Source organism: Humulus lupulus, chromosome 5 (assembly GCF_963169125.1).
Source record: "Humulus lupulus chromosome 5, drHumLupu1.1, whole genome shotgun sequence".
Classification (NCBI taxonomy): Eukaryota; Viridiplantae; Streptophyta; class Magnoliopsida; order Rosales; family Cannabaceae; genus Humulus; species Humulus lupulus.
The window spans coordinates 13,729,932-13,754,879 of record NC_084797.1 but is presented as its reverse complement, the minus strand read 5'-3'; the positions used below and the strand labels follow the sequence as shown (position 1 = coordinate 13,754,879).

The 24,948-nt window shown below is 32.2% G+C and overlaps 2 protein-coding genes across 2 annotated transcripts; both read right to left on the bottom strand.

Moving 5' to 3' along the window:
* Positions 1 to 15,878: 15,878 nt before the first annotated feature.
* On the bottom strand, positions 15,879 to 18,008 carry LOC133834487 (rust resistance kinase Lr10-like). The gene has a single exon (XM_062264119.1). It carries the CDS (start codon positions 17,131 to 17,133, stop codon positions 16,096 to 16,098), a length of 1,038 nt encoding a protein of 345 aa, XP_062120103.1. The 5' UTR covers positions 17,134 to 18,008; the 3' UTR covers positions 15,879 to 16,095.
* A 1,420-nt stretch (positions 18,009 to 19,428) lies between these two features.
* On the bottom strand, positions 19,429 to 20,843 carry LOC133834488 (uncharacterized). Its single transcript, XM_062264120.1, has 3 exons — positions 19,980 to 20,843; positions 19,862 to 19,888; positions 19,429 to 19,747 (listed from the first exon to the last, which is right to left on the bottom strand). Exons 1-3 carry the CDS (start codon positions 20,728 to 20,730, stop codon positions 19,698 to 19,700), a joined length of 828 nt encoding a protein of 275 aa, XP_062120104.1. The 5' UTR covers positions 20,731 to 20,843; the 3' UTR covers positions 19,429 to 19,697.
* Between the last annotated feature and the right edge of the window lie 4,105 nt (positions 20,844 to 24,948).

The window sequence follows — 24,948 nt, the reverse complement described above, 5'->3', positions numbered from 1 at the left end:
GCCACCCCTGAGGTTATACTGAAAGCTGACCTGCCACCCCAGGATTATACTGAAGTTAGTCATAACCAACCCAATCAAATCAACTGATGAGTCCTTTCCACAATAACCTAACTCATCACAACATAATCATGCAATCTGCATAACAAGTCTATGCTTCTCTAGATGCAACAAGCAAAGAACAACATGGCACCAAAATCAGTCAACACAATACAAAAATTAAAACTAGAAAGCTGACCTGCCACCTCTGAGGAACCAGCCTCAGCCTCAGTCTTAGTCTCTGACTCTGACTTCCTCGGAATGAACACTCGAGCTGGAGTCGAGTTGTCCATCCCCTTTTTCTCATCTGCTCCTTGTCTTGGGCAATTCCTCATGAAATGCCCAACCATTCCACATAAGTAATATGCCTTTGCTCGACATTCTCCCAGATGATGTCTCTTACACTGGGCGCATTTTGGATAAGTCATCTAGTTGTTTTTCTTGCTCACTCCAATAAATGGAGGTGTCACTGCTGAAGCTTCGTGCTCTCTGGCACTTTCCTTCTCAATTTTACTTCCTGTGCTCTCAACAGCAAGAGCCTTTCCTACCACCTGAACATAGGTAAAGATTTCATGCACTGGGGCAACTCTAACACCCTGAGTTATTCTAAGATTCAATCCCTGAATAAATATTTCCTTCCAAGCTACATCTGTGGGTACCATATCAAAAGCAAACTTGGCCAACCCATCAAATCTGTTAACATACTCGATTACTATTGCATTACCTTGAACGAGGTTCAGAAACTCATTCATCTTAGCAGTCTTGGCTACATCACAGTAATATCTCTCATTGAGCAGCTGCCTAAACTCTTTCCAGTCCATCATAGCTGTATCTCGCATCTGGGATACTACTTCCCACCACGTCCAGGCATCATCCCACAATACTTATGTACCACAGATCACCCTATTGTGACTTACTAGCCTCATACTATCAAGAATGGAACTGATCATGCCCATCCATTGCTCTGCTCTAAATGGATCTAGGCCTCCCTCAAAGACTGGAGGGTAATACTCCTGGAATCTTCCACAGAGAAATTTCCATCTGTTCTCAACCCTAGGCTGAGCCAAAACTGGTGCCACTCCTGGAAAAACAAAGGAAAAGGTATTCCCCGACAAGTTCCGATGTTGCTTCAAACACCTAATCTCTTCCTCTTGCATCGGCAATCTTAATTGCACATTTGTAAACATTTGTTGGAAATTCTGAGGGGCAGATGAAGAACTCAACCCGTGGCTGCAACTCACAGCCTCAGTATAATCATCACCATGTCTCATTATCTGCTTTGGATACATACTTGCTGATTGAATCTGCAGTCAATAACTTGACCCATCAAACATGATGAGCTTATCAAGAGCTTTCCCCATGGGAACAATCTTACCACACTACATTCACAAACTACTGCAGTGGTAGAAACATGCCCATGGCATTCATACATCAATCATAATCCCTGCTCTTCCAACATTCACACCATGCCTCCCACTCTAGCATGCAATTATCACATTTATATATATTCATGGAGTAGGTAATCATATAATCAAGAGCCAGGCTCTATCAGAATCTCATGCTCCCTAATACAATGTGTAGGTAAAGCATTTACATTCTATTTAAGCAGTTAAGCACATAACTACAGAAATAGTTACCATTCCCTGAGTGAAGCTATCTTTAGTGATGAGTGTACATGCCCAGCTTGTCTTCAAGAACCCTTAACCTTGGCTCACTCTGATACCAAGTTGTAACGTCCTAATCTCCAGGGAACGTTACGGTGTGCATTTTAAACAGTGATAAACTCGCTAATCGAGTCATTTGGCCATAACCGTGTAACTAAGTATGATTAGTAGTTTAGGGTTAAAAAATTTGGTTAAGATATAACGTTTCACTAAAACGTTTACTGTATACATTGGGTCCCAAAAATATAATTTAAATGTTAATTACAACAAAAGATTTACAACCAGCCGACCTAGGCAGCAAAATAGGGTTTAACCCTAGTTCCTCTTTCAACCCTCGGCCATGGCAGTCGAGCAGCCGCATATGTACACATCGCCAACTAAGCTCTCCATCTCAAGGATGGTCCATCTTTCTTTTGCCTTTACCTGCACCACAAAGCACCCGTGAGCCGAAACTCAGCAAGAAAACTTAATATGCTCATGACCAAGTAATAACATGTTACTAAGTCACATCAGGCATGCCTAGCCGTAATAACCATACTCATGCATGCAAGCAGGTACAGATAAAAATTTGTGAAGTCCTGTGCTCTAAGTAGATGACTAATAAGTCTTTCGCTCTGAGGTAGAAGACTAATACTCTCTGAGGTAAATGACTAATAAGTCTTTCTGAATAGTTGACTAATAAGTCTTTCTGAATAGTTGACTAATAAGTCACTCTCTAAATAGATGACTAATAAGTCTTTCTCTGTAAAGATGACTTATAAGTCTGTCTCGGTCAGATGACTGATAAGTCCATCTCAGTCAGATGACTGATAAGTCTATCACGGTCAGATGACTATAAGTCTATCTCAGTCAGATGACTGATAAGTCTATCTAGGTCAGATGACTGATAAGTCCTTCTCAGTCTCGATAGCTGATAAGTCTATCTCTGAGGTCCCATACCCTCCTAGCCATGTGACAAGTAGGTCACCTTAGCCTTTTGGCTCTGGCTCTAAATAACTAGCCTTTAGACTAGACAAGTGCTTTTGTTTTTCATCGAACTTAAGGTCGGTCCAGAATTAATGCTCATGATGAGTCATTCAATGTTGATGTCGATTAGATCTAATCTTTTTGGCTTGCGTTAAACACGCTAAAATTGTTCTTGACTCTTAAGCCAATACCATACGACCAGTGCTCAGTACTACTACCGAACTTGACTATTAAGTCACAGCTTCACAATTAATACTGACACCATTGCCACTAATAAGTGAGTACCATTCACAGATAGTAAATTACCAAGCATTTGATATGCACTCCAGATATACAAATAGAGCACTCAAAATGCTACATCAAAACCATGCATGTCACATATGGGGTGTAGTTTTCTTACCTCTGGTTCGAGCAAGAAATAACAATTGAACGACCCTTGAGAACGATCGATCATTTAATCCCTTAGTGGTAACCTATTCATAATTAAATATAACTCCAATCAATGAAAATCAACAATAAAAGGTTCATGACCTAAACCTCACTCCTGGGACCTCGAATCGTACCCAAACAGTGAGTAGATTCGATCCCGAGCCTCAGGAATTGAAACCCCAAGCCAAAAACCCTCAAAAATGCCAAAAATGTGTATCAAGAAAGACAGGGTAGCGCTACATCATTGCCCTCCTAGCGCCCCAGCGCTACAGCCAGAGTTGTATGTCCCTTAGACAACGTTGTAGCACCATCCCTTGGGCACTATAGCGCTAGGACGAGGCTGAAACAGCCCTGGTTCTTCCTCCTTCGACTTCTCTATTTCCAACCTTCAAAACATGATCCCAAACTCCATCCAAACCCCCAAATGAACCCAATTATCTACTCTACATGTCCTAGGCATCATAACCCAAGTAACCTTTGCCAAAAACCTTATTGAATCCCCAACTATCCACTTCAAAATCGCAGCTGAAAACTATAAGAAAAACAAAGCAAAACTAGATATTTCATGGCCAAAATCTTACCTTAAGCTCAATATCACACCCTCTTCAATGGTAGAACATAACCTTAGACCATCAAGGTTCACTTCCTTAGCTTGAATCTTCAATTGGGGTTCAAAAATTTCAAAGAAAGAAGGAAAGAAGAAGATGATCGTGAGGGAGGGAAGGAATCTCTGTTTTGGTTTCTATTTTCTACAGCCTTCTCAAGTTGATATAATCCTTAACGTGAAAAGGCAATATTGCCCCTAAGCATAAATAAAACCCTTAACAACCACCAATGGCAAAATCGTCATTTCCTGCCTATCTCGTTAATTATAATTAACACCCTCCAATTCACGTTATTCTCAATATTCTCAAATGCTAATAAATCATATCCCATTACCTCTTTAATTCCCAGTAATGTACTAATCCTCAAATCACCCTGAGACTCACCCCGAGCCCCGAAATTAACCCCGTTATTACCAGACCGATAACTTGCATTCAAAGATCGTCTCATGCTGAATGGCTCGAAAAAATCCACATTATAATGTGGTCTTATTCATAATTCACTAACATGCATGAAAATATACAAATCTTCCCTCAACATGCCAAATTACTAAAATGCCCTTATAACGAAAAGTGGACCCATATGCATGCATTTATCATCATATAATAATATAATTCACATAATCATGCATATGATCATTTAAAGGCATAATAAATCAATTATAGCCCTCCCAACCTCCTAATCAAGGTCCTAAACCTTATTAGGAAATTTGGGTCATTACAATCATTGAGCAAGTTTCTTAAGCTTTGCTAAATAAGCTTGTATATTCTGTTGTAGCCCTCTCGAGCAGCTACTCCTTCCGACTAGCTCTCTGAATTTGATGTGGTGTAATGCCACATGTCTCTTTCTTAAATGTAACGTCATCAAGTCAAAATTGGGTTAAACAGTTTATAACATTTGCTTACCATTATAGTTAATGATAATTTAATAATATATTTTGTGGTGATAGATCAATAGCATTTTCTTTTTTGGTAAATATACTAAGTAGATGGTACCATTGAGTATAATGATATAACAAAGTAGTTCTGCCATTAACAAAATCTCATAATTTAAGTATCAAGACATTAAGTAATTGTTTTTGCTAAAATTGGAAGACACCATACATAACAAACTTTCATATAAATTTTTACATAATTAAAAAAACTTGAACTTGCCGCCCATCTATGATACAATTACCGCTAGTGAATGTCACATTTTGGGCGTTAAACATGTCTTATAAAAAAACTGGATTTGTTGAAGAGTGTACAAAAGCTTGCAGCATAAGTATTGAAGGAGTCTATGTATAAGTCAACTGTGATTTTGTACTTTGTGATACCTTACTATTCAATTTCATCTCTTGGCGTGGTCCCATGGACTAGGTTTTTTGAACTATGTAAAAAATCTCTAGTGTTGATTTTTTATACTCTTGTTTTTATTTATGTTATAATCTATCCTAATGACTACGTAAGTTGTCATAACAGACCGTACATCTGTCAAAACAACTTAATTAGTATTCCGCATTCAATTAAGTTATTTAATTTAATCACTTGGTAATAATTAAAAACATAATTTCAGAGACTTTCTAACACAAGGACTCTCATTAACAAGCATTCCTTTTAGTTTCACTTCAAGACTGCATCCAAAGTACTATCTTGGTATACCCTCCTCAGATAATACTCTAAGAGAGAAGAAACTGCTAGTCTTTGGACCTGAATTGAATCCAAGGTCGATGTCTAACATTCAAAAATATCAATTATTAGTGTCTTAACATTCACCCCTTGCTCTTTCACAACACAAGAAATAGAATCTCACAACAATAGGACAAATAAGATGAAGTTATTTCACATTCAAATCGTCTTCTCCTTATTTTAGTTAATGAGCATCAATAGAAAGCTCCTATATAGCTTCTCTTAGTAAGTCAATTTAAGAAGAACTTCTTCTTTATCTCTTTTCATGTTACGTCATCAAATATACATAAACATAAAATGTATGAAAATGTAATTATCTCAAGATGTTTAAAAATATTACTATTTCCATTGAAATGTATAGTGTTGTCTGTGCTTTCACTAGTCGACACATGACATAAATTAAGGGGTTGTTTATGTAATGCCTCGTGTTTCGGGCACCTACGAATAGCTACGAACGGGGCAATGAGATGTATGTGTGAATATTATTTTGAATGATAATATATGCTTGAGAAGCAAAACTCATGTTGCAAGTGTTAGCTAAAACTCTATATGTGTGGTTTGGTGACAAACTAAGCATTTCGGTCTCAGACCAAAATGGAAACCCTAGTCGGGTAAATTCTTGGATAATCAGTAATTGAGAAGCATAATTGTGAAAAAATAATATTAGAATTAAATTATTGGATTAATTTTAATTAAGGTCAAAAAGTTTGATTTTGTGTGAAAATCTCAAAAAATGCATTTTTGTGAAAAAAAAAATGCACATTATAGGCCAAAAATGGGATTTTGGCTAATTAAATTATTTGAGTTACAATTATAGGAGTGTGACAACTTAAATTAGATGTCAAAGCATATTTAATTTAATTTTCCTGGATTAAAATCTCAATTAAGAAAAAAGAAGAAAAATTACCATGTAGTAACTTTTTGGGAAAAAACACAATTAACTTGAGATTAATTAGACTTGGTAAGATTGCTTATGAAATTAATCTAGGCCTAATATAACTAATGAGAGGTGGAAACATATGGGATAGAAAGGTCATTAGGTTTATTTATTTTACACCTATAGATAAGTTAAAAGGGTCAAAAAAGTTATTATCTACAAAAAAGGTCAAGAACTTAGAAGCTAAGTTTCCTCAATTCTCTCTCTCAATTTCCCTCACTTGGTCGGCCACTTTGGAGCATGATTTCTCTGGAACTTTCCTATATAAACACTCCCCTTCTCATCCTTTATCCTAAAATGAATACTAAGTGTTGGAGTGCTAGTTTGGAGCTAAGGAGATCACACACCAAGTTAGTTTCACAACGTTAAACACTAGATATCCTTGTCAAAGATTTTGTGTTTGGTAAGTTTGTCTACTTGGCTGAGTTGATAGAGTTATGTAATCTGATTATGGGACTGTTGGGGAGCGAATATGTGTAGATTAAAGGCTGAGTAAGGAGCTCAAAGTGCTAGGAAACACCAAAATCCAATCCAAAGTCTACAAGAGGTATGGTCACCTCCTATGTGTTCCTTTGACGAATTCTTGTTCAAACTACCATGTCTTGATTATTAGTTGTGTTTTAATTTATCATTGGAACTGTGTTGATGTTAAATTAATGGCTGATTAAACATGCATAAGGATTTACATGTTTGTTATTGATGGAATCCAACATTCCATATGTGAAAATCTTGATTTTGTAAGAAAATGGTTAGGATCTGACTTCTAGTGGGTCAAACGAATTTTGGGTCAATCTAGTTAAGGATTTTCCTGGTTTCATGTTGAATTTTAGGATGTTCAGATGTCTATAATGTGTAAAAATGTGCAAAAAGGTTTTGAATTGAAAAAGATATAGCTTTTGCAAAATTTGTGTGCAGTCTAGGATTTTGCTTTTCACAAATTAGGTAAATGGCCGATTTTGGAAAATTATTTACGTAAGAAAATTATTTAATTTTTGGCTAATTTTTTGAGAGAACATTATTTTAATATTGAAGGACAATTGGTAAAATTTTAATGGAAAATTTTAATAGGGTTGGGAGTTATAAATATTCAAGGTTTGATGAAAATTTATGGGAATTTACCATAGTTTATGAACTGCCAACTTTGAGAATCTGTTTTACCAAGTAAAAATGGCTTAAATGATCTAATTTTTGGTGTGAGTATTATTTGCATAGCCTAGTATGGACTTAAGAAATTTTTTACCTAAATAATAAATCAAATGGATTTTATAAAGTCTCAAAATTTGCTAGAAAGTTTGACTTATTTTTAGACAGCTTTGAAGTGAATTTAAAAAAAAATAAATGTCACTAAGTAAAAAAGATTATTTTTGTGTGAAATTTTACAAGAAACTTCTTGGTGTAGCCAAATATAATTCAGTAAATTTTTAGAATTGTTGGAGTTATAGTTTTCCAATTATAATTTTCTAACTAATCTACCCATAACTTATAAATTTTAAAGTTTATACTTAGGGAAAAAGATGAGGATTTTTCTAAGTATTTACCTACGAAAGTTATAAATTTATATTGGTAATTGTAAAACATACTTTAGCACACTACATTATTATTAAGATTAATTATATATTAAAGGGATAATACTTTATTAATTAAATGGTTTTATTTAAGAAAAATTTAAAAGGGTCCAATACCCTAACTTTTTTAAAGAAAAGAATAAACTAATCTTTCCACAATAAAAATTAAGTTTTAACTTAGATAAATTGAACCTAATTTAAATAATTATTTTAAATTATTTCTTAACTAATTATTTCAACTTAAATTATCAAGGTTTGTGATTGATGTGTTTTTACTTGAAAGGTTGGATTTTTGGTAAAATCAAAGAAAGAAAAAGGTTTGGGTAAAGCTTTAAGCTTCCAAATGATATTTTCCCGACTAAGCTCGGTAATGAGTATGGGACGGGTAATTTGGTAGGGAACTAATTTTTAATGACTAGACCCGAGAGGGAGGTTTTCCCAAAAAATTTAAAGTGCCGTTATGATTTAAAACGGTGAGGACGAGAATATCATTGGTAGGTATTTTGTTAAGCCCTTAATGCCCAAGTAGATTGTGATCTACTATAATGTCATAATTAATCCGAGTACACTATATACAGTGTTGGCTAGTGAAGTGGGACTCTCTGAAGGGAGGTTTTCAGTACGCAGCTAAGGACAACTGGTAAGTCAGTTTATGATTTACGTGTCTGCAACATGAGTTAACTGGTGTATTGTTTGCTAGAAGTAGGGCTTATACGCTAGTTAGAGAGAGATGGCTCAATGGGAGACAATCTCTAGGGGGTGCTTACGCTCCACACGAGATGTTGTATATCGGTGTTCTAGGTTATGCCCGAGACCTTGAGGTAAGTAGTCAGGTAACCTAAGAGTCTAAATGATCCTAGGGGTGCTTACGCTCTGCATGAGAATTGACCTTGAGGGAAGTAGCCAGGTAACCTAGGAGTATGAATGATCCTAGGGGTGCTTAAGCTCCTCATGAGAATTGATCGGGAGATAAGCAGCCAGGTAACCTAAGAGTCTACATGATCCTAAGGGTGCTTATGTTCCATTATAATATGTTATCTTTATACGGTTCACGACCGTGAGAATTGATCAGGAGATAAGCAGACCAAACAACCTAGGAATTTGAACAATCCTAGGGGTGCTTATACTCCACTTAGCTAGGAGGTAGGTATGCCAGGTCAACCTAGAGGTCTCCATGAGCCAGTGTGGATCCACCAACCCCAGTTCTTTGTTTTGAAATTAGTATAAATGCCATTAGTAACTGATGGTTACCCTTGAGAGGGATTTCTGAACTAGATATCAGTGTTGAGACTTGAGTCTCCACTACGAATTGAGTTAAGATGCTCAAGGATACTTGGAAACTCCTGAATTAGCTTTGAGGGTTAATTTATTATTAGCTATTGCTACCATTCTGCTTCTGCCCTAGTTTGAGGATTTTATGCTTCGCAGTTTATGCCTAAGGTGTTACGATACCGCCAAGACGCTTATGCGTTCTTGAAAATGTTTGGTTAGGGCCCAAATTTATCTAGAACCCTGAGTGTGATAAGTTATGTATTGTGAGGACAATGACTAGGTCATTGATTCCTATTGTGTGTTTCTACTTTATGCTGTTAATTGACTTTCTAAGTATTTTTGCTTACATAGATGCTCATGTTGTAGGTAAGGGCAAGGAAAAGCTGATGCAGTGAGAGTCGGAGTTTTCCTACGAAAGTGTATATGTGGCTCGACCTTTGGGAAGTCTGCACTTTCAAACTGAGGATCGTTCATATGGTGAACGCCACCTTCGGATACAAGCTATTGACATTTATGGACATGTACTCTGGTTATAATCGAATTTCCCTGAATGTTGCGGACCAGGAGCACACAAGCTTCCGAACAAATTAAGTCGTTCACTATTACAAAGTGATGTCATTTGGTCTGAAAAATGTAGGGGCCACTTATCAAAGGCTAGTTAACAAGATGTTCAAGAACCAACTTGGTCGGAATATGGAGGAATACGTAGACGACATGTTGGTTAAGTCCAAGACCTCCAGGCACACATGACAGATCTGGAAAAAAATTTCTCGGTCCTCTGCAGGTTCGAGATGAAGCTGAATCCTCATAAATATACATTTGGTGTGGCCTCGGGAAAGTTTTTGGTATTTATTGTGAGTTCCCGAGGAATCAAAGCAAACCCCGAAAAGATCAAGACGATGACAGAGATGTTGTCCCCCAGAAAGCACAAAGACGTACAAAGTGTGAGTAGTTGGACAGCGGCCCTCAGTCGTTTTGTATCAAAGGTCACTGACAAGTGCATCCCTTTCTTCAACATCCTTTGAGGAGTTTAGAAATTTGAATGGATGAAGGAATGTGAGCAAGCTTTCCAAAAGCTTAAGGCACACATGGCCAATCCTTTGATATTATCAAATCTAGTAGACAAAGAACCCTTGTTCCTTTACCTGGCCGTCTCGAAGCATTCCATCAGTGCCGTGTTGATATGCAAGGACAACCGCTCCCAGCATCTAGTCTATTACTCCTCAGAGTGAAGTGTAGATATTCGCTCATGGAGAAGCTGACCTTTTGTCTGATGATAGCTTAAAGGAAGCTCATGCCCTACTTCCAAGCACATCCCATCAAAGTGCTCACCAATCAGCCTTTAAGACAAGTCCTCCAAAAGTTAGAGTCCTCCAGGAGACTCCTTAAATGGGAAATCGAGCTTAGTCAATTCGACATATCATACCATCCAAGGACTGCCATCAAAGGACTAGCGTTGGCAGACTTTATCACAGAGTGCACTGGAATAACTGAAGTGCCCGGGAAATCTCTTTCTCTTGGGCCAATATGAAAGCTGTATGTGGACGGGTCATCCAACTAAAATAGTGCCGGAGTAAGACTAATCTTGGTATCACTCGAGGGGCACATGATTCACAATGCCCTAACATTTGGGTTTGACGCCTTGAACAATGAGGTTGAATATGAGGCCCTCCTAGCTGGATTGCGAGTTTCTTGAGAGCTTAAAATCTAAACCACGACCCTTTAAAAGCTAAACATCAGGGCTTAAAATCTAAATCATAACTTTGCAAAATGTAAACTACAAAGCTTAAAATGTAACTCACGTGGCTAAAAATCTAAAACACGACCCTTAAACTTTAAAGCATGAGGATCTTAATCAAAACTCTTTAAAATTTATATTGCAAGGCTTAAAATTTAAACCATTAATCTTTAAAATTTAAACCACAAGACTTAAAATTTAAACCATGACTCTTTAAAATTTAAACTATAAGGCTTAAAATTTAAACCACTAGGCTTAAAATCCAAACCATGTCTCTTTAAACTATAAATTTAAATTATATAGCATAACCTTTAAAATCGAAACCAATACTCTTTAAAATTTAAATCACAAGACTTAAAATTTAAACCACTATGCTTAAAATCTAAACCACGTCTCTTTAAACTATAAAGCATAACGTTTCAAATCTAAATCAAAACAATTTAAAATTTAAACCACAAGGCTTAAAATCTAAACCACGTCTCTTTAAACTATAAATTTAAGCTATAAAGCATAATATAATGTCATGGTTTTTATCTTTTACTAGGAATTCACTACATGGAAAGCCTTGTTAGTGGATCATTTATATAATAGTAGGAGAATATAACACTTTACTCAAACCTAAGAGCAATTGAGGATTTTGACCCTTTGCTAAAAATATTTGATGAATCATTCATCAATGAGAATGCCATCAATAATGCAATCAAGTCCATATTTGACATTTTCAATAAGAAATAACAAAATTGGGTTCTTCTTTTTTCAATTTATTCATGGATGGACTTGAGTTGTTAATGTGTTCATCATATATATATATGTGTGTACACTTATGTAAAGCTAACAAAAGGGTTGGCTGAGGATTTTGGTTTCGGGGAATCAATTTGTTTTTAGTTTGTTGATATAGTTTTACTTTTTGAACAAATGTTGTGTAGTTCTGAAAAAAAATTCCTTCATTATTTCAAAATTTTCATCATCATATTACACATTTGCAAAAGTATTTTATGTATTTTTATTTGTCAAGGCAGTGTGCATCTTGTTTTCTCTTTTTTGTTTCAAGGATTAAATGATAATTTTTTTAAGAAGTTCCGGCTGTTACAATATGATAAATATAACATACATAGGAATCTATATACATGTGGATCAATACATATCAATGATGGAACTATTGTAGTTTATATTTTTCTGTTATACTTCTTAATGTGATTCTTGATTTTCATAAATTATCATTCTACTTATCCAAGAAGTAATTAATGTATTATCAAAAATCAATTTGGAAGTCTATTAATATGTTTTTATGTTCAATATTATGAACAAAAATGGTAAATACACAGTCATCTATTGCAACTAACTATATTTATGTATTAAATCTTAGAACTCTGGTTCGATTCGTGCATTGTAAAATTAAGAAGCATGTTGTCTCTCATCATTGGTGTCTTACTGAAACAGGTCTCTAATAAACATTTGACTGGCAAAGATGTTGCATTATTCATTATTGATTGTTCAAGCTAATCTAGTGTTGTACCTAACAAGGGAGCTTACATTGCAGATTCATATCTAGAGGGATTATTGGACAAGTGTGATAGAATCATTAATTTATCTATGGTATTTTTCTTTTCATTAAAGACACAATGAGTAGTACTACTCCTATATATTTCCATACACATATATGTATATACTTAATACAAGACCAACAGACATATTTAAAGGAAAAAAATGAACATGAATGAGTACTTTCATCAAAACAAACACAAGCAATGAAAACACTAGATAAGAAGGGAAATTATTCATTTGATGTTTAATGAGGACTTTCATTAAAAAAATGGAGTGCAATATTGTAAGGACCCAAATTTCCTAATAAGGTTTAGGACCTTGATTAGGAGGCCGAGAGGGCCATAATTGATTTATTGTGCCATTATATGATTATATGCATGATTATGTGGATCATATTATTATATGATGATAAATGCATGCATAGGGGTATATATTTTGTTATGAGGGTATTTTGGTCATTTGGACCGTTGAGGGCATAATTGTATATTTGTGTGTATATTGGTAAGCTATTGTTGAGGCCACATTATAATGTGGATTTGTTCGAGCTGTTCGGCATGAGACAATCTTTGAGTATAAGTTAACAGTTTGGTCATAACGGGAGTAAGTTCGGGGCTCGGGGTGAGTCCCGGGGTAATTTGGTGATTAGAGCGTTTCCGGGAGTTAAGGGGTAATGGGATGTGAATTATTGGTATTCGATAATTTTGAGAATAACGGGAATTGGAGGGTGTTAATTATGTTAATGAGATAGGTGCGAAAGGTCGATTTTGCCCTTGGTGGCTGTTAAGGACTTTAATTAAACTTGAGGGCATTTAGGTCTTTTTACACTTAAGAATATATATCAATAATTAAACCAGGAAACTGTAGAAGGCTGTAGAAAAACAGAGCATCTCTTCCTTCATCAACCGTTCATCACTTCTTCTCTTTTTCTTCTTCAATTTTGAAGCTTCTTTTGAGGAATTAAGCTGGGGAATCAAGTGTTGAGGATCTAGGGTATTTTTCCATCACTGAAGAGGAGTTCATACTGAGGTTGAGGTAAGATTTTGACCATTAGAACTCTGGTTTTCTGCTCTGTTTTCTTATTAAGTTCAGTTGGGATTTTGGGTTTGGAAGTTGAGTTTTCAATGGGGTTTTTGGCAAAGCTTGGTTAGGTTATGATGCCTAGGACTAGTATATATGGTATTTGGGTTCAATTAGGGGTTTAAATGGTGTTTGGAAGCTTTTGAATCAGGTTGGAAATGGAGGATTCAAAGGAAGAAGAATCAGGGCCCTGTCTGCCTGATCCTAGCGCTATAGCGCTCAGAGGGTAGCGCTGGGGCACTAGGGGGGAAGCGCTGTAGCGCTACCCTGTTTTCTCAGATGCTCAATTTAGGTGTTTTTAAGGGTTTTTGGCTCGGGGTTTCAATCCTTAAGGCTCGGGATCGAATCTACTCACCGTTTGGGTACAATTCGGGGTCCCAGGAGTGAGGTTTAGGTTAAGACCCATTTATTGATATCTTCATTAATTGGATTCCACATTTGGTTATGACTAGGTGGCCGCTAAGGGATCAAAGGATCGATTGTTCTCAAGGTTCGTTCGTAACGTGTTTATCGCTCGAACAAGAGGTAAGAAAGCTGCACCCGATTATGTGGTTAGGTTGGGACTAAGTGTTCCCTATGTTTGTATGCATTGTTATGTGAATGTGATTAACCATGTGAACATGATGGGACTAAGAGCTCCCTATATTTGTACATCATGTCATGAGATGGTATTATGCCATGGGACATGTGATAACCGGCCTAAGGGTGTCGGAATCAATATTTCCGCACAGGGCGCGGTTCAGCCACTGGTAGCTGAGGTAGCTTATTAATCACTGAGATCAGTTAAGCTGGCCGGAGTCAGTGGGTATAACACTGGGGGCGGCCTAAGTGAGCCAAAGACAATGGGTTAAATAGAGGGTGCGACCTAAGGGCGCTGACCTTGAGTATCATTTGATGGTTGTGATAAACTGTTGATTATGAATGTGAATATTGTGTTATGATTATGATTTGTTGATTGTGTGGATGAAAAATTGTTAATTTGTCGATTGTTATCACTGATTAGGTGAATGTTATGAATTGCTGAATTCTTGGTTATGCGTTGTGGAATATTTGGTTATTGATGTTGATCTTGTTATGATGTCATGCTTTCTTGTTGGGCCTCAGCTCATGGGTGCTACGTGGTGCACATAAAGGCAAGGGTATGTTTGGATTAACCATGAGTTAGAGAGCTCTGGGGGCGAGGTGTACATTGTCAGCTGCTCGGCCGCCACGGTCGAGGGATTGTACAGGGACGGAAACCTAAAATGTGTATTTTGCCATTAGAGTGGCATGAATTATTTATAACTTCTGGAATTTGTTGTAATTATGTCATCTAAACCCTGTTTTGAGTTTCCAATTATTAAATTGTCATTTTTAAAGAAAATAACTTGTTTAAGACCAAAATATTTTATTCCTAATCTGTTGATAATGTTAGATTCACATTTTGTTTAAATGACTTGATTAGCAAGTCTTGCACTATTTTAAACACACAGTGTAACGGTCTTGGTTACCCAGGGCGTTACAAATATATTAAACAAACCTCTTTTACATGCCTCACTACAAGATAAACTAGGTGATAGCAAAAACAAAGCAAGCTTCCAAAATGGCTTGGAAATTTGTGCAAAAATAGAGGAGCTCGGCTCTGTCATGGAAGAAGAAAATGAAAGGGAAATCTAGTTCAATTAAGGCGCTAGAGATTGTCAGTGAAAGGAATTGGTTCGATGGAGGCGCTGGAGTGGTGGTGCACCGTCGAAATCCTTGCGCAGTTGTCAAAGAATCGCCTGCACCGGAGAGTAGGGAAGCTTGATGGAAGTTAGGGTTGGAATGCAGAAGGTGGTGGGGGGAATTCAGGTCTGATTTAGTGTAGGGAGAAGATGAAAGTTAGGGATATGGCTAGAGTTTGTCTAGCTATGTACTGAATGTAACTAATGGTGGTCGGAGTGGTAAAGGATGGTCGGAGCCGTCGAACTACTGTGAGCTGTGAGTATTTGAGGAGAGGAAGACGAGGATGTTTAAATCGTAGGACTAGAGGGGTATAATAGGGATATGATTGAAATAGTTGTAGATAAAAATGAAAGGGCTTACCTAAAAGTGGCTACTGTATCTAATTTCTACTAAGTAATTTAGTGACATTTGAAGCGTAATTATGCTAAAAAAGAATAATAGTGGCATTTCAAGTGTGACTATACTTTATACTGGAATATCTTAATGTTACTAAAACAAAATAATAAGGCATAAATATATGAGATATCAATTTTTATGAAAATGAAATTCTCAAAAGTTATGTTTAAATATAGAATTTTATATACATAATTGATCTCAATCCTACGAATCAGAGTTAAATCAAGAAAACAAAATATACTTACACATTAGAAAAAATAAATCACAAATAACTATAAAATGTACTATGAATGATTGCTTCTATTTGAAATATTAATTTAACTACTTGATTTATTATTTATTGTCACACAAATTACCAATAAAAAATTGATTTTTTTCCTCCAAGCTTGAATAATATTTTGACATAGCAAATATAAAAACCAACAATATCTATAAAAAATTAAAATAAAAAAGTGCAAAGGCTGCAAATGCCAATCGTTTGGATGTAGATTTGAACTTATCTTGGGAGTGTTAATGATGGTATTGTTGACTGAACCGAATACAATGTTTCTTGAACATGCTCAATCGGCTTCTCTAGTTCACATAGGGAAGGCTTAGGAGGCATTTGTAGACATTCAACTTCTCCTTCAAGCAATTTTATGACTTTGTTCATTGTAGGGCGATCACTTGGCTTTAGTTGTATACACCATAATGCTACTATAATCATCTTCTTTATAATTTTTGAATTTTCCCCATCTGTATCTATTGTTGTCACGTCTACATTTTTTCCTTGACTTAATTGATCATGTGCCCATGAAGGAAAGTAAATCTGGCAAGTATTTTCTGCAACTGCGTCTATATTTTTTCTTTTACCTGCCATTTCCATCAATAACATTCCATAACTATACACATCAGCTTTATTAGAAATTCCTCCAATATTTTTGTAAAATAGCTCTGGTGCTATATATCCTAAGGTTCCTCTTGCTGCAGTTAGGGACATATTATTTTTTTCTAATGGGCACAATCTTGCTAACCCAAAATCAGAAACTTTTGGAATAAAATTTTCATCCAAAAGAATGTTGTGGGGTTTAATATCAAAGTGTAAAATTTGCATGTAACATCCTTGGTGTATGTACTCAATTCCACGTGCCACACCAAGTGAAATTTCAAAAATTTGCTTGCAACTTAAGGAGATAACTCCTTCTTGAGAAAATATATATTTTTCCAAAGATCCATTAGCCATGAAATCATACACAAGAGCATGCTTTGAGGAGTGGACACAAAAGCCTATCAAATGAACAACATTAACATGATGAATTCTTCCAATTGTAGCAATTTCATTGATGAAGTCCTGCCCATTTCCTTTGGAATTACTCAATATCTTAACTGCAACAATACGACCACTACGAAGTTTTCCTTTGAATACAGAACCATAACCTCCTTCACCTAATTTGTTCTTGAAATTTTGGGTCATCTTTTTTATATCTCTGAATGAGTATCTTATAGGTGTGAGATTATTCTGTGTATGAAGAAACTCCTCAATAGAATTATACATTGATAAATGACGCCTTCGCCATTCATAGACTAAAAAGGCAACTACAAATGGAGTCCCCAATATAAATTTTAGTGCATGTGGAACTGCATTTACCAAAATAAACTTTTGACTTTAGTGCATAATTATGCATCAGGTTGATTTCACCTAAGAATTCATCTTATACTAAGTACTTAAAAGTTTTATACTAAGTTTATGATAAGAAACCAAGAGGATTGAAGCTTAGAAAAAAAAAAAGAAACAGTCTTTCCATCTTGGGAAAAGAGACTTGACATTAGCAAGAGCATTGGAAAGAGATCTACCAAAGGGGTTGGTAATAATATGTTACCCCGTCCCATAGTTTGCTTCCATTAACTTGGGGCAAAACTAATATTTATAAATATATATATATTTATATGGAAGCTTTTGTCTTGGAACTCGGAACTTAGGAATTTTTTCTATTTTTGATACATTGATAAATTGTAATTTCATTTTTTTATATGATGGTATATATTATAATCATAGAAGAACTCTCACAAATTCTTTAAAAATTATGAATAATTTAGGATGCCAATATTATATTTCAAATTGCTTTTTTCATGCGCGCATAAAAAAAACAAAACAAACATGTGTGCAACAAACTATTTGAACATTAATTTTTGCACCTAAAATTATTCAGAATTTTTATAAAATTTGTAAGAGATCTTCTATAACTACAATGTACACCGCCATATAAAAAAAAAAATTTGGGCTACAATTTGTCCACGTGCCAAAAACAAATAAAATTTCTACTGATAGGTACAAAATAAGTTTCATATTGTAATAACTCTTATATCGTTATATATTATAAATGTGAGTTTAAGCAAAAAACAAATTTCCCTGTTAGATTTAACATTTTTTTATTGTTTTCTAACACCGTTAGTTTAAAATTATCTAAATAAGGTAAATAAATCAAAAGTAATAAATTCATCTAAATAAAATAAAATAAAAAGTAATAAATGAGTCATAATAATTATCATCACATATTTTAAAATTTAATATTAAAGTATTTAAATTATTTTATCAATTATGTTTTCAAATCTATAACCGAAAAAAATTATGTGCTTAAATTTTTTTTTATTTCTTTAATTAATTATTTATTTTGTAATTTGACATATTTTGTTTATCAAAACTTGTATGTAATAGTGAAATAAAAAATAAATATACATATTTTCTTATTTTGACGTTTAAGTTTTGTTTCAATGAGAAATTATTTATTTTAATTACTCTAGCCATTAATTATATAATATATATTTATATATAACTTTCTTTTGGCTTTAAATTTTTTTAAATCAAATAATTAAAATTTGATTATATAAAATTTTAAATTTATAGTTTTAATTTTGAATTTTTTTAATATTTTATTATATTGAAATTTATAGGTATTTTTTTGTTAAAAAATATTTAATTTTAAAACTAGTTTACACCATATTTTTATTTATAAAAATAGTTGTATCTAACGAATTCCTAGTTTAACATTTTTTTTTTAAACTATAGAGAATGGTTTGGTTTAATTATTTTTTAATATGTTTATGTTTATTTATTTAACATGTTTATAACAATTAAAAAATATAATAAAAATAAATTAATATATTTTCTAAATAAAACGTATATATATTTATATACTAGATACAATTAACTTGCAATCTCACTTTACTTAGTTTTATTTATAGAATTTATTAATTACTTTTATTAAAATTATATTAATGTCATATAAATTTTAAATAAATATTTTATTTTAATAATATATTTTATTTATTTTTGTTTAAGTTTATGTTTGTTATAATTTTTGAATTTGGGAGTGACAACAAGAAATTATATATTATATGTTTAATGTAATATTAAATATTATATGTGAATTTTAAATTTAAGTTTCTTGCTAGTTTTTAAAAAAAAAAAGTCATTTATTGCTAATTGAGAGCATATTATATTATATGTTTAATATGATATTATTCTAATAAGTGAGTTTAAGTTTAATTAAATTTTATTTAAGTTATAAAACATATGATTTTATTATTTTTAAATAATTATTATTGTAAAATATTTTAAAAAATATCATATTTTAATTTGTTTAATTATTTATTTTTTTCAAATAATTATTATTGTAAAATATCTAAAAAAATATTCTATTTTAATTTGTTTAATTATTTATTATTTTTAAATAATTATCATTGTAAATGTCTCAAAAATATCTTATTTTAATTTTTGAAATAATTTATTTTATTTTATTTAAGTTTAAGTGATGTTTACAAATTACCGTTAAATATAAAAATATTCTCTTAAATAGAAGAATATTCCGTTAAAGTTAACATTAAAAATAAAAATAAAAATCTACAAATTTTCTTTATCTACCCACTATTATATAGAAGAGATATACTACAGTTTAATCAACCAAAAAATAAATTTCTATTGATTTATGTTTTAAATGTTGGCTGAATGAATCATATTTTTCAAATATTAATTTTTTTTTAATTAGTTAAGTTGTTCTATTAAATAAAATAAATTTTCCATTATATATTTCTAAAAGGAGAAAGTAAGAGCTCTTTTAATTACGTACCAAGCCCATATGTTAAATAGGTCATTATGTCCAAGAAAAGCACTGCAAGAAAACAATGAATATCAGAAAAATATATGTGATGAAACATTAAGTTCTAAAACACTACATGTTAATTAAAAACAATTTTATAACAAGTGCCGAAGAAAGAATTGTTACTTAATGGTGGAGGCAAATCCCGCGGACCTGCAATCATCCAATATAAATTCAACATTAGCTGATGAGAAGAAAGTTGAAGTAGTTCATTCATTAGAAAGCGAAGAAGATCACTACTTACCACATTGCATCTCGTTGGAATAGTTGATGAAGCAGTGATCCCCATCGACCCAGAAATATGAGTTCAACCATGAAAGCTCAAAGCCATAAGCAAGGTGGTTGTGAATGTCCACATAAGAAGTAGTCCTCCCATTCACCACTGTCTGATTCGATACGAAGGTCCTTAGCTCCGTGCGGCACCCAATCGCCAAATCAGAAACCTTAAAGCCACCATCGACCACATAATAATAATAAAGATCAGCAGTAGTAGTTTTGGTTTCAGAATATTGGGAGGCTAAAGAACCACCAATGTTGCAAGGAGCGGTGTCTATATAATCAGAGGAATTCACTACTGGATTCTCACATTTCAAGAAAACTATTGTCTTTGTTAGTTTCTCATCATATTCGAACAAGTAGCTGTAAGAGCTGAAACCTTTGAACGAATCTAATTCTCCCAGATTGTTATTTGGGAGAGAGCAGCAATTGGTTTTGACAAGATTGGAGTCCACAATTCTAATGGTGTGATTGGCATAATTGATTGACCTCACAAAGTATTTGACAGACTTCAAGTGTAATACAGTAAGATTGTTCTCGCAGGAAAGCTCATAATGAGAGTAGCCACAGTGTTTTGGATCGGTGTTAAGTCGAAAAGGACTAGTTATGTTGATGATATTATCACAAGAAGAAGGTGGACAATAATGATTTGATTTTGCATGGGTAGTTGTAAGGAACAATAAGAAGGGGATGATCATAAGAAAAAGAAGGTTACCCATGGAAAATCTTGTAGAGAAGTTCTTCGCTTTCCCTTTGGTACACAACACAGACTGGTCAGAGAAGCAGAGAAGGCTTTTCTACACCAGCAATATCATTTCATCAATAATGCCATTTTCTTTACCATTAACCATTCGGGCAAGTTCCAATCAACTACACTATAGCCAAAGCAAGTATTGACCATTCACTATTGACTAATCTTTCTAATTAATTAGTATCACATAAATGTTGATTGATACATTTACTAATTTTAAAGAATAATCAAAGTAGAGTAGGACTAGTTTACGCGTATAAAATTAATTTAATTATATGTCACTCCAGTCCATATAAATGATATGAGACCATCCTCCTACCTTGAAGAAAAAAGCTCCATGTGTTCAGTTTCTGCCAAAAAAATTTCTTTGAAAACTTGTTATAAGAATAATAGTCAAAACAAGAGAACAATAAAGAAAAGATTAGTTTTCTCTTTTAAGATCAATATTAGTAAATGTATGGATAGCATTTAACTTCCATCAAATCACTTCTTCATCAGGAATTTTGACCTTTGTTGTGGGTTGGGACCACGTGGGGACTTTTACTTACTGAGTCATCACTGAAGCTGCCAGGTACCGACTTGGGTGGTGGACTTTTGAAAGTCCCTAGCAGCTTCTGTTAGATTATTACTACCAAGGCATATCTATAGTAGATAGCACATACAATGCCTATTTTATCTCATTGGTATCATTTACGTGTCCAATTTTTATTTTTGAACAATAAGTTCTTCATTTTTTAGCATTAAAACAATAAATTACTAAATTGGTGGTAAGACAAACAAGAGGTAGTAAAAGAGTATTAATTAAATAATAAGGAATTATCTTAGTTCTAAGACAAACTAAAGGGTACTAGCTTAGCATATTTCCAAAAAAATTATGTGTAGATTTTAATTAAATTAGAGAAGCAAAACAAAAAATGCATAATATGAGGTTTTTACACAAAAGGAAAAAAAGAAATGGAATCTGAAGTATATATTAATGTTTTTTATGAGAAAAATAGGATCATAATTTCTCTACTGTAAGTTAAGAATAAAGTAGAGGGCAAAAGATTAAAAGAAAAAAAATAAAGGATATTATATGTAGAAAAAATAATTATTTTATTATTAATTCATTAATGAGAATTTAAATTTCTAAATTTCATGAAGGATTTATTTAAGAAAAAGAGGGAGAATTTTGAGAAAAAAAAAAGAGTCTATTCAATTAATTGCACCGTTATCAATATTATTATTAGCTTTGAAAAAAGAAAGGATTAAAGCGTGAGAGCATTTTGGTCATATTTAAAATAAGTTTGATCAAAATCAGTGCAATGTACTATTTTGGTCCATTTTGCAAAAGATTAGATCCGAAATATCATTTAACAAAACATAAATACCAATTGAGTATTCAGGTAAAACACAAAAATCAAATTAATATTTTTCTTTTTTATAATATTTCCTTTCACATAATTTATACATACATATTTACTTCTTTATCAAATGTTATTGAAGCTTATAAGAATAATAATTATTTCTATCTTCTTTAATAATAAAGAGATCATGAAAAAGATAGTCTTCTACGTCATTGAGAAGCAAAACAAAAAATGCCTAATTTGAGGTTTTAACACAAAAGGAAAAAAAAAAAAATTTGAAGTATATATTACTGCTTTTGATGAGAAAATAGAATCATAATTTCTCTATGCAAGTTAAGAATAAAGTAGAGGGCAAGTTAAGAATGTATGTTACTTGGTGAATGGGAAAAGTTGTAATTATCACTTCAGGTAAAAAAGAAACAAGAAAGGAATGAGAATTAGATGGGTAAATTAACCATTAATTTGTATTGTATTTAAAATTAATATAAATAAGAATGGTTATTTCATCTTTTATTTTCAATAAAGAGATGTGAAAAAGAAAGACTTCTATCATTGAGAAGTAAAAAAAAATGCTTGGTGTAAGTTTTTACACACATTAGAAAAAATAAAAAAGAAATTTGAGCTATATATTATTAAAAATTAGAATAAAAATTTTTCAGCTGAAGCAAAGTTTAAATTAGACATAAATAGAGATAGGTTGATTAAATAAATAAAAAGAATGTTATTACTTTATTTTTTTTTATAAAGAATGTGAAAAAGACCAAGTTTATGGTTAAGATGTTTCTATAATTTTTCATTGATGATTAATTTTTTTAATTATATTTATGTTTTTTTTCCTTTAAACTGTTTGAAAGAATAAAACTTTAATTTTACAAGTTTTCTACTATATTTACATATGAGGAAAAAAAATTGATGACTAAATTGTTATAGATTTATGGAAGAGAATTATTCAATTTTCATCGACATGTGTATATTGTATTTTTATAGAAATATAATTATACATATGTGTGGCTTATTTGTTTAAAAATTATCAACAAAAATTGCCTTTTGCATATTAATTTTATTTTGAATTGAAAATATACAATTAAAAAATATGATTCAAGTTTTCTATCACCAAAAAATTATTATTTTTAATTAAGGGTGTCTTTTTTTTGTATAATATATTATAGAGAGAATTTCTTTTTAAGAAATAATCCATGGTAATTTTGTAGTAATAATAATCTATAACATGTGAAAATACATTTTAATAATACATGAGATGTTTATTTAAAAGGGAAAAAAACACTTATGGGTGTAGTTTAGAAGCAAACCTTAATTATTCCAAAAAAAAATTATTTTTATAAAATAATACCAATCTCCTCCTAAACTATTAACAATAAAATTATATTATTTAATAGGAATATTTCTCTAAACACATCTACTATTTCAGTTATATACAATAATATCACCAATATTAGAAAAATTAAATTTGTGTATGCTATCATTGTAATTTTCTTGATTTGTAGCCAAATAATAATATTATAAAATATAACTATCTAGAATTTATATTAATGTTATATATTATGTAAAAAAAAGCATTCACACATGAATATTGATATTATGATATTTTATTATTTTGTTTTATAAAATCTTACAGTAACACATTGATGTGATTTTACATGTTTTGCTTCTATTATATCAACTAGTCAAATATATATTATAGTAGAAAATTACTACAGGTTTATATATTTAATATATGAAGAGTTTAAATATGTGGGAAGTAAGAAAAAAAATGATGTTAGAAATAGAAACACTTTTAATATATTTTATACTTATAAAATTTAAATTATGTAATTTTTTTTATTAAAATTGATAAACTAATTAAAATATAATAAAAATATAAAAGTTGTGAACCTAAGTGACACAATTGATGAAGTTTGGGGAGCCCAATTACTATTTACTCAAATAAGAAAGTAATAAAAAAAGAAATATATTACTTAATTATGCCAAAAAGAAACAAAAAATAAAAAGAAGAAAACTATGAAATGTTTATGAGATTAGTAAACAATTTGTATTGTATTTATGAAGCTAATAAGAATAAGAATAATTTCTATCTTTTATGTTTAATAAATAGATGAAAAAGATAGTCTTCTAAGTAGTAAACAAATATATATATATATATATAAGGAGTCGCATGGGATATTTTCTCTTTATAATTTTCCATGAATTACTTTTCTTGGTCAAATAAGAAAGTAATAAAAAATAAATAAATATATTACGTATAATGTCAAAAGAAACAAGACAAGAATGAGAATTGTTGGTTGCTTATGAAATGAGCAAACAATTTTCATTTTAACAAAGTCAATAAGAATAAGAATCTTCGTCATCTTTAACGAGAAAATTTTTTTTATAAAAGTACAGAATTTTTTTAAAATATACATATAAGAAATAATTATATATATTACAAATTTTTAATTTTTGAATATATAGAAATTTTTTCAAAGGACTATTAATTATTTTAATTCTTTAATAATAAGTTGAGAGAATTGCAATAGAAAAAAATACACAACAGTGTATTATCAATGGGCAAATATTAATTGACATCAAATTATTATAATTGTTCTCAAAATATATGCTTCATACATACAGTAAAAAGTTGTATTAAATAATTTTATGACTTTTTTTTTGGATAATCTTACATGAAAAACATTTCATATAATAAAAGTTGTGCACAAAGTAGTACTATATAATGGCATAGTTAGCTTCATATGATTTTACATGTTTTGCTTCTATTATCTGAACTAGTCAAATTGTGTGAGAATTGATGGCGGGCGCTATTCGACATTTTAGTCATGAGCATA

Bases quoted from the DNA above. Each gene is read 5' to 3' on its own strand.
- LOC133834487 (XM_062264119.1), bottom strand. From the start codon at position 17,133: ATGTATAATTCTATTGAGGAGTTTCTTCATACACAGAATAATCTCACA.
- LOC133834488 (XM_062264120.1), bottom strand. From the start codon at position 20,730: ATGGGTAACCTTCTTTTTCTTATGATCATCCCCTTCTTATTGTTCCTT. The intron at 19,889-19,979 runs GTAAGTAGTGAT...GGATGATTGCAG, and splicing joins TTCCAACGAGATGCAATGTG to GTCCGCGGGATTTGCCTCCA. The intron at 19,748-19,861 runs GTAACAATTCTT...GTTTTCTTGCAG, and splicing joins GGATTTGCCTCCACCATTAA to TGCTTTTCTTGGACATAATG.